Source organism: Gigantopelta aegis, chromosome 14 (assembly GCF_016097555.1).
Source record: "Gigantopelta aegis isolate Gae_Host chromosome 14, Gae_host_genome, whole genome shotgun sequence".
Lineage (NCBI taxonomy): Eukaryota > Metazoa > Mollusca > Gastropoda > Neomphalida > Peltospiridae > Gigantopelta > Gigantopelta aegis.
The window spans coordinates 38,259,439-38,270,953 of NC_054712.1; the positions used below are offsets into that span (position 1 = coordinate 38,259,439).

The window sequence follows — 11,515 nt, forward strand, 5'->3', positions numbered from 1 at the left end:
AATATTACCTAGTATTATTTATTTATGCTTGCCAGCCATCTCTCTATATAAGATTGCTTGCTATTAATGAAAAAATATAGCGGGTTTCCTCTCTAAGACTATATGTCTGAGTTAGCAAATGTTTGACATCCAATAGCCGATGACTAATAAACCAATCTGCTCTAGTGGTGTCGTTAGACAGAACAAACTACTTTCTTGCCTATCAAAACTCCAAGACTTTAGGGCATGAAAAGCAGAGACAAAATAATAAGTGAGAGAAACTTAAATCAGTCAATATACCCATTATAAATATATATATATATATATATATATATATATATATATATATATATATATATATATATATATATATATATATATATATATATATTATAATATACCCATTATAAGATGATACAGGTTAAGGTATAATACACTTAATGCTACCCCCCTGATAGAACACTAGTCTAAGAAACATCACAAAATAACATCGAGGTCAATATAAACAAACAGCGTTCAAACAAGGACCAAGCCACAAAACGTCGGATCACTGCACAGTAGAGAGTACAAAAGCATTATCTAATTGTTCATCTAGTGTTATTTGTAACATTTGATTCATTTAATAATAAATGTCATGCTAATATCCAACTAAGGTTCAAGCAGCTATATCGTTTCTTCAAGACAGGCTTAGAACAAGCCATTTTCCCTTTATACTGGACCGAGAGGACTAACTGGCTTTGCTTCACCAAAAGGCTGAAACTGGATTTCGTCCCCGTATCTGAAGGCCTGAGGTCCAACAAACTTCAGGGCAGTCGGCGTTCGGAGAATTGATGCACATGCAATTACAACGACCGAGACTCTCGTTCCATATCGAACTTCTTCAGTAGTTATCGGCTCAGCTGTATCAGCATCAATGATGACTATCATGTCTGGGACGCAAGCCTTTGACTTTCCATGGTTCCCGTCTTTGTCAAGAGGAATAATAACCAGATTTTCATTCTGGAACTCGATGAGGATTTTCTGTTCTGCAAATTCTTCCAGACCTTCGATGATGACTCTTCCCACGTTGAAACCTCCAGTGGTTTCTCTTCTCACATCAGAAATCTTGCCAGTCAGAACATGAATCGCAGTCTCAGTGGCAAGAATTGCGTCGACTGGTGATTTCTTTTCAAGTCGAGCTTTGAGAATGGCGTTGCCGAGACGCCAGGCACGGCTTACGGAGTGTTGAACGCATTTAGTCATCACGTCGGATTTGGTGAGAGGTGTCAATGTCAGCCCTGCGGAACAACCCATTTCTACGACTGTATCTCTGAAATAATGTTCCAGTTGTTTTGCTGATGGTGATTCCAACATTACAGCTCTACGGTTCTTGTCATCGACCAAGGTAGCAGGATATGGCTTCAGTCCATACATGTAAGGAATAAACATCTGAATCTCTGGAAAAGCTCTGCCCATCCCGTCTGCATCCACTACTGGCATATCAAGGTCGGCAGCTACCAAGTATGGCTCTATAGCATTCATTCCTCCAATTTCGGCAGCTATCAATGCTTTGATAGATTTTCGTCCCATCTTATTAGCGCTGTTACCAGATTCATTTTGGGAACTCTGTTTGTAGTCATCAATGAATGTCATACCTGCCCTTGTCTTAATTTCCACTCCTTGTGTGTTCAGGATGGTATTGTTCTCGTACTGGCCAATTTGATAAAGATCTTCCATACATTTGAGTGCTCCAGTCGTCTCCACGGAAGACACAAGTTGCTCATACATGATTAATGGAGCTCCCATAAACGCACTTATAACCACCAAATCATTATCAGGATCAGCATTCTTCAGTAGGAATTCTGGAGTCACAATTCTGATCTTTTTGCCTTTTCGGACAGCTTCTAGTGCTCTGAGTCGACCGAGATGGGGGCTACCTCCACCACCACAACCAAAAATGCCTGCACCGACAACAATGCATTCCACATCCCACTCTGATAAAATCCACTCGCCAGTGTTCTTATCAATCGAAGGTTCCAATGGATGTTTCGTAGCATCTCCATCTATATTCTTACCAGAAATATTCTGTCCTGTGGAAGTGTATTCTTGCTTCTCAGCTGATATAGATGCTGTTTTTGTATCAACATTTGATGAGAGTTCTGATGGTTTCCATATTTTAAGGTCCTTATTGGTAGTTGTAGAACTAACCATATCTCCAACAACCTTTATCTTGATTCTAGTTGCCTGGCCAGGTAGATAGGATAATGTCATATCTAGTTTGTCAATTATTTCAATGGACTTTGGATCAGCTCCTGCTTTGACAGCTATCTCTGTTGCTATAGCAATGGAATCATCCAGAGCTTTGTCTCTGGCTGCTACGAAAAATGGCTTTCTGGCATTCTGTTCAGCTATTTCTCGCTCTTTTCCATCAGGGTCATCTGTTACAGCGTCAACAGCTTTTTTGACTTTCTGATTCATAAGCTCAACATCCACCATGTCCAGCATACTAACGACCGACTCCACAGTTCCAGAAACCTGACACAGTCCTGCTCCAATAGCATTGGCTACTCCAAAATGTTCTGGTCGAATCACTTTGGATGCACCTTCAATTGGCTTATTTGGGTTAAGAAGAATACTTCCACCACCTACAAGTATAACTGGTAGACTCTGGTTACTAAATTTGACTTTATCAATGCATTCTTCGATCATCTGAATAATTTTGTTCAGTGCTACTTCAACGGTTTCTTTTGAAAGGTTGTTTACATTTTCTGGGTTACCAAGTTGACATAAACCACCTGCAACAGCTATATCGGTCGTAGTCAGTTTTCTTCCTGAGTCATCAGGTGTTGATGCAAATACTTTTGCTTCTTCCCTTAATCTGAATCCTGCACTTAGTGGACCAACTGTCACACCCTGCAGTCGTCCATCATCAGTTGTCTTCTCTACTACATATGATCCACCCCCAAGACCAATGCTCAGAACATCAGGCATGCGGAAGTTCGTTCGTACATTTCCAATTTTTACATGGGTTGCAGCTTCTCGGGGGAACTTGTTCTTTAAGACTCCCACATCTGTGGTGGTGCCACCAATGTCAATCACAATTGCATCCTTGACATCGCACAAGTATGCAGCTCCTCGCATGCTGTTGGTAGGGCCTGATGCAAATGTATGGACTGGATGATGAATAACATTTTCCGAGTTGATTAGAGTTCCATCATTTTGTGTGAGGAAGATTGGACAGGTTAATCCAACAGCAGTTAGTGCATCATGGAAACCGAGAATAGTCTTCTTGCACAAAGGCTTCAGACATTCATTAAGGATAGCAGCATTTTCTCTTTCCAGTAATCCAAGGGAGCCAATTTCATGAGAAAGAGTGATGCTTGGATCCCAGTCAGCGTCTTCAGGAAACATTTTGCGAATCAAATTTGCAACAAATATTTCCTGCTCATTCCGGATAGGAGAGAACACTCCACTGAGAACGATCCCAGATATGCCAGCATCTTTTATTTCCTTAACAACTTTGTAAATCTGGTCAGTAGAGACAGGGTCAATCTCTCTTCCGTCAAACCTGTATCCCCCATCAACAAGATGCACAGAACCACAGATGACGTTCTTGAGATGACGAGGAAAGTCACTAAATGGAGGCAAGGCATGAGACACTGTCCCACACAGGCGTATCACTGCGATCTTGGCCAGATCCTTGCCCTGGACTGCGGCATTGACGAAGTGTGTTGTTCCAATATTCACCTGGACAACAGCAATTTCGTGACCTTTGTCATGGGCCTTAACTAGAGCTGAATGGACAGCTCTCTTGACGCCTGTTGTGACGTCACTGGTCGTCAACTCTTTGACAGCAGATATCACTCGGGAACCGCTCTTCTCCTGCGATAGGACGACGGCGTCTGTGTTGGTACCACCCACATCTACACCGACGACGACGGGGATGTAGCCTGCAGACATGGTGTTTAATTACCTGAAATACATAATAAAATTGGTGTTTTTTTATGTTTTGAAAACACATAACTGAATAGTATTGGTACATGCATTTTCAATTTTACAAATATGAAGTATGTTATTGTCAGCCTGTAGAGCTTATGCGATGTACAGCTTGTTTAATTCAGATGTGCATATAATCTCTCTCTCTCTCTCTCTCTCTCTCTCTCTCTCTCTCTCTCTCTCTCTCTCTCTCTCTCTCTCTCTCTCTCTCTCTCTCTCTCTCTCTCTCTCTCTCGTCTATCCGCGCTCCCCTACGGATGCATCACGGTTTAACTACGGTTTTCGACGGATAAACCAAGGATTATTAACGATAGGGGTTAGTTGACAACAGGGAGCGCCACGGGTCGCTACGGATCTCTAAGGATCGGTACAGTTTAGTACGGATCACAACGGTTTGTCACGAATGATGTCGGATCGTATCCGTGGCTAACCCGGCGTCCTGATACTTGATACTTGACAGTGTGACCGGGGCTTGAGGCCGGGAATTACTATGATTAAGTATGGATAAGTACGGTTTAAGTACGGTTTATTACGGATTATTACGTTCTTCTACGGATCATTAAGGATGTACTACGGTTGTACGATCCGTGATGAGTTTTTGGACATGTTCAAAATTTTCACGGACATACATGTACTACTACGATTGATCAGGAATTTAATACGGACAGCTACGGACCTCTGCGGACCACAACGGATTGTCACGAATGATGCCGGGTCGTATCCGTGGCTAACCCGGCGTCCTGATCCTTGACAGTGTGACCGGAGCTTTACTCGCTTATCAAGACCATTATCTGAGGTCAAATCATTATTGTGTAACGGCCGTATGCTATTAGCAGTTACAAGTTTATCCACAAGATATTTTAGGTCAAATCATTATTGTGTTACGGCCGTATGCTATTAGCAGTTACAAGTTTATCCAGAAGATATTTTAGGTCAAATCATTATTGTGTTACGGCCGTATGCTATTAGCAGTTACAAGTTTATCCAGAAGATATTTTAGGTCAAATCATTATTGTGTTACGGCCGTATGCTATTAGCAGTTACAAGTTTATCCAGAAGATATTTTAGGTCAAATCATTATTGTGTTACGGCCGTATGCTATTAGCAGTTACAAGTTTATCCAGAAGATATTTTAGGTCAAATCATTATTGTGTTACGGCCGTATGCCATTAGCAGTTACAAGTTTATCCAGAAGATAGTTTAGGTCAAATCATTATTGTGTTACGGCCGTATGCTGTTAGCAGTTACAAGTTTATCCACAAGATATTTTAGGTCAAATCATTATTGTGTTACGGCCGTATGCTATTAGCAGTTACAAGTTTATCCAGAAGATATTTTAGGTGAAATCATTATTGTATTGCAATCATATACTCTTAACTGTTACAAGATACTCCAGGAGATATTTTAGGTGAAATCATTATTGTATTGCGATCATATACTCTTAACTGTTACCAGTTACTCCAGCAAATATTTTAGGTCAAATCATTATTGTATTGCGGCTATGTAGTACTTTTAACAATTGTACAAGTTTGTCCTGCAAATATTTTAGGTCAAATTATTATACTGTGACTGTTACAAGTTACTCCAGCAGATATTTGAGGTCAAATCATTATTGTATTGCGGCTATGTAGTACTTTTAACAATTGTACTCCCTGCAGATAATTTTATATTGTGACAAGTTACAGCAGATATTTTAGGTCAAATCACTAATGTATTGCAGCGCTATACTTTTAACTGTTGTACAAGTTTGTCCAGCAGATATTTCAGGTCAAATTATTATTTTGCAGCCGTATACACTTAACTTTTACAAGTTAGTCCAGCAGATGTTTTAGGTCAAACCATAATTGCATTGCTGCCATACACTCGTAACTGTTACATATTTGTCCAGCAGATATCCAATAAACAAACGTGTGCAAAACTGGTTTAATAATCAAGTACCCGTTTCTATGCCACTGCGTGTGTTTTGTCTGTTAGTATATTTGTGTACATGTGTATGCGTATGCCTATATATCGTACTGGACACACACACACACACACACACACACACACACACACAGACACAGAGAGAGAGAGGAGAGAGAGAGGAGAGAGAGAGGGAGAGAGAGGAGAGAGAGACGGAAGAGAGAGGAGACCCCCCCACACACGGAGAGAGGAGAGAGAGAGAGAGGGGAGAGAGAGAGAAGAGAGAGAGAGACACACACACACACAGTGACACACACACACACACAGAGAGAGAGAGAGAGAGAGAGAGAGAGAGAGAGAGAGAGAGAGAGAGAGAGAGAGAGAGAGAGAGAGAGAGACACACACACACAGTGGCACACACACACACACACACACACACACAGATTCACTTTAGTGACTATAACAAGAGCGGGTCGTAGATCAGTGTTTGTTTGTTTTGTTTAACGACACCACTAGAGCACATTGATTGATTAATCATCGGCTACTGGATGTCAAACATTTGGTAACTTTGACATATAGTCTTAGAGAGGAAAGCCACTAAATATTTCCACTAGTAGCAAGGGATCTTTTATAATATATATGTACCAACCCACAGACAGGATAACGTATACCATGGTCTTTGATATACCAGTCGTGGGGCGCTGGCTGGAACGAGAAATAGCCCGATGGGCCCACCGACGGGGATTGATCCTTACCACTAGGCTACGTTCTGCCCCTCGCATTGTGAGAGATGCGTTCGTTGTAGTTTGTCGTGTGATATGTAACGTGAACAATGCTGTATACAAACTGGACAGAGAAGGGAAACGATAGCTAGACTGGTATTTTACGCTTCACGTTATATCGAGTGACTAAATTGGGAAATTATTCAAATTGTTCGCGAACGTCAGCGTCTTTTGCCGTCGTTGAACGCGGTCCTGTATTTAAATGACCGAGTATTCTAATAAGAGTATATATTATCAGGGGCGATAAATAGGGCAACTGCCGAGATGTCAGTTTTTATCTCCCTTATGGAAACCATTTAAACTCCTTAAACACTAGTATTATCTACATGGTTCTGGGTAATATTTTATTGTTTGTTTGTTTTGTTTTGTTTTGTTTTGTTGTTAGTTAAAGTGACAGGCCCTAGTTTTTAAAAACTACGACATATTTTTTACTATTAAAGGCATACTGTCACGGATTTAAAGACATTATTTTTCTAAAAATTAATAGTAAATAAAAATTGCATTAATTGTTGGAAGCCAAATCTAGCTATTACATCACCTTAACTGAACCATGATGGAGTGAAATCCATGTCAACCCTTTCAGCAATTTTAGTTATTGAATTATGGACCATTGCCATAATTCATTTTTTTTTTTTTACAAAATATCATTAAGAAGTGGAGTATGGTGGTTATACAGATGGTTGAAAAAAGTACATTTAAGGACAAATCAAATTAGTTTTGTTCAGGTAATACTTTGTTAGGCCATTAAATAGGTCAGTGGTCTGTGACAATATGCCTTTAAAACCATTTTTCATAATTTAAAGTAGAAGTACTTACATTTTATTATTTAAAATATAATGTAACTCCTGAAGTGGTTCTGGTCATCCAGGTTTTTGCAATACCCCCAAATCCATTTTTCATAATTCTAAAGACGCACGTTCGTCTAAGAAAGAAGTAATGATTATCGAGATAAGCTCTAGTTATTTTTAGACGGCACTTCACTGTTTAAACATCACAGACTTTAGTTTTTCTCTCTTATAACTTTATCCAATTATGTGTTGCAGGTTTGTAGATTAACTAAACACTGTCCATTTTCACGGGCTGAAACTAGGGTCTGCGCCTTTAATGACACACCAGTATAAAAATACACATCGGCTATTGGGTGTCAAACAAAGCAGACGTATGTGCAAGGACGTGGGGTTCGAGGGTCAGCCGGGGTAGCATGATTTAAACCCCATATAACCTTCGATCGTGAAACTAAACACACACACACACACACACACACACACACACACAGACACACAGAGACACACGCAAGCACGCAGACACACACACGCGCAAGCAAGCAAGCAAGCACACACACACACACACACACACACAGACATACACACACAGACATACACACACACACACACACACACACACTCGGACACACACATACACACACACACCACTCCATATTTTCCTACACACACGCCTGCAATGGTAAATACATATTATAATATATGAATATAACTATTTTATTTTACATTAAAAATTAAAATTAGATAATTATGTAAAAATACTGTGTAAAGAACTGTTGTTATTAAGGTATATTGGACCTTAGAGAGGACGGTGCACCCCCCCCCCCCCCCTCCAAACAAAAAATCCTAGCTACGGCCTTGCCCTCCCAAAAGTCGACCAAGCTGCAACGTTTAACGCCGTCTTAATTCTGAAAATAATTATTTATCACAACGTTACTGTCCTCAAGTTGAAAAAATCCAGACATCCCAGCCCTTATATGTTGTGAGATATTCAAAGGCTAGGAAACTGAAGCTGATATGCATGATATTCTGTCATTTTCTTTTTCATTTTGTAACAAAATTCGATCGTCTGCTATAACTAGGCTACAGTATTATACAGCTATTTTTCCATTTCTTCTTGTTAAAACTGCAGTTTGTGTACTTACGTTCATAGTTTTCTTGTTTTGGCAACTCTACATACATTTCTTCTTCAAACCAGTCTGGATATATATCAAAAACGTCCTGAAGCGTACCGATGTCAAAGGTGCCCCTTTGTTCGGCTGACATGTTTGTAAATACCGCGTTGTATTAATACGCGAGTAAAGCGGCATAATTAAATATTAGGTGGTTCTCCATGATTAATCACCTAAGATTTAAAGTAACTGGCCAATCAGAATCGAATATTTTTCAAAGTCATGGTAGAATATACTTTATACGTATGCTTGGCAGACACCTTCCGATTAACGCCGACGCGACTATCGATTAACGCCGACTCGACAGTCGCGTCATCGTTAATCGGTAGGAGTGCAGGTGAACGTTTTTAGACTACTGCCAACTCGACATTTTACTCGAATATTTATCGTGTTTGCCTCAGCATTGTGATGGGGGGGGGGGGGGGGCACCACACACACATCCCCCCTCCACCCCCACCTGCCCCTCTGTATCATACGCTTATAAAATTTATCAACAAAGGGTTTACCTTTCAGCAGATTCTCGTTAGTGAGACGGTGACTACAACGTGACCCCAGCAACAGGTACGATACCTAGTGTGACAGTAAGTAGGCCTAAGTATAACCTTCTTGAACTTTAGCCTAAAAACTACAGCAACGCCCACTTTATAATATTTAATCGATTTCACGCGACTTCATTCTTTATGTGTGTCAGTATTCACATTTAGGCTAGTTTGAACCGAGGGACGGGGCATATAATAGTTTATTTTATCCTGCCATATTATCATATCCTTCCCACGGGCCTGACTTAGCTTTATTTAGAATTTCGTATGCTTTATATGTTGTTTAAATTTAAGAGAGAGAGAGAGAGAGAGAGAGAGAGAGAGAGAGAGAGAGAGAGCATGAGGGAGAGGAGAGAGAGAGACGAGCGAGAGAGAGAGAGAGAGGGAGAGAGAGAGAGAGAGAGAGAGAGAGAGAGAGAGAGAGAGAGAGACTGTGTGTGTGTGTGTGTGTGTGTGTGTGTATCAGAGATGGGGTAATCGTAATCGTAATCCTGTATATGTGTGTATTGTTACACTATTTAACGTAATTAAACTGGTCATCACAATCAAAACTGCTTAACGTTAAGTAAATCCAGGAAAGGAGTTTTGATCATAGATTTAAGAAAGTGTTGTTTTGACGTTAAATTGAAAATTAAATTAAGGTATGTAATAAATACAGAACTTCACATACGTTGTTTTCGCTTCCTATTTATTGCACTTGTTTATTTTGCGAAAGAACATACCACGCGACTGCTACGCGTTCACGTGGTATATATTCTTGCGCAAAATAAACTCGTGCAATAAATAGGAAACGAAAACAACGTATGTGAAGTTCTGTATGTACATGTGTGTGTGTGTGTGTGTGTGTGTGTGTGTGTGTATAGTCAAACCTGTCTTAAGCGGTCACACAAGGGAGTAGATAAAAGTGCCGCTTAAGACAGGTGGCCGCTGATTACAGGTTTCCACATATAGAGTCTTTAAAACAAGTGTTTTACCATCGGTACTGCTAATTGACGGATGTGTGCTTCACAGTTGACTATAAATCAACTTTTGACATGTCGTCTCATGGGCGTCGGTCTGTGGGGGACAGGGGGGACGCGTCCCCCTCACTTTTCAAAGCCGGGGGATAATCTATATAAATGCCCCCCCCCCCCCACTTTTTCATTTAGCACACATACACACACACATACACACACACTGTACACGTATTCAAACATAGAACTATTTTTAATACGCGGAGGGAATAGGAGTGAACAGGCAGGACAGACTTGTTGACAGTATAAAATATAATAAATAAATACATATGACCGTAGAACTTGGAACAAATATTTAATCTTGTCTATTTTATTAACAGATGTAATGGAAAATCCATAAACAAAAATAAATGACACGTTTGTTTGAAATTAATACCCCCCCCCCCCCCCCACACACACACACACACACATCAAGGACCGTAGCTAGCGGGGGGGGGGGGGGGAATAAAATCCGGAAAGCATTCTAGAAACTTAAAGAAAATTATCTTCTTAACTGTTTAAGGGTTTAGACTATTAACTACTCAGTTGACCCCCCCCCCCCCATCCCCACCCAAAAAATAAGAAAAGAAAAATCCTAGCTACGGCCCTGCCCTCCCAAAAGTCGACCAAGCTGCAACGTTTAACGCAGTCTTAATTCTGAAAATAATTATTTATCACAACGTTACTGTCCTCAAGTTGAAAAAATCCAGACATCCCAGCCACATATATGTTGTGAGATATTCAAAGGCTGGAAACTGAAGCTGATATGCAATGATATTCTGTCATTTTCTTTTTTCATTTTGGTAACAAAATTCGATCGTCTGCTATAACTAGGCTACAGTATAATATAGATATTTTTTCCATTTCTTCTTGTTTAAAACTGCAGTTTGTGTACTTACGTTCATAGTTTTCTTGTTTTGGGCAACACTACATACATTTCTTCTTCAAAACCAGTCTGGAGTTTATATCAAAAACGTCTTGAAGCGTACCGATGTCAAAGGTGCCCCTTTGTTCGGCTGACATGTTTGTAAATACCGCGTTGTATTCATACGCGAGTAAAGCGGCATAATTAAATATTAGGTGGTTCTCCATGATTAATCACCTAAGATTAAAAGTAACTGGCGCGATCAGAAATCGACTATTTTTCAAAGTCATGGTAGTAGAATGCTACGTTATACGTATGCTTGGCAGAGACCTTCCGATTAACGCCGACGCGACTATCGATTAACGCCGACTCGACAGTCGCGTCGTCGTTAATCGGTAGGAGTGCAGGTGAACGTTTTTAGACTACTGCCAACTCGACATTTTACCCGAATATTTATCGTTTTTGCCTCAGCACTATGATGGAGGGCGGGTTGCCTCCTGTCCCCCTGTATCATACGCTTAGAAAAT

At 40.3% G+C, this 11,515-nt stretch overlaps 1 protein-coding gene across 1 annotated transcript; it reads right to left on the minus strand.

The window, feature by feature from the left end:
- Positions 1 to 386: 386 nt before the first annotated feature.
- On the minus strand, positions 387 to 9,141 carry LOC121388940. The gene is made up of 2 exons (XM_041520487.1): positions 9,099 to 9,141; positions 387 to 3,931 (listed from the first exon to the last, which is right to left on the minus strand). Exon 2 carries the CDS (start codon positions 3,916 to 3,918, stop codon positions 688 to 690), a length of 3,231 nt encoding a protein of 1,076 aa, XP_041376421.1. The 5' UTR covers positions 3,919 to 3,931; positions 9,099 to 9,141; the 3' UTR covers positions 387 to 687.
- Positions 9,142 to 11,515: the final 2,374 nt, after the last annotated feature.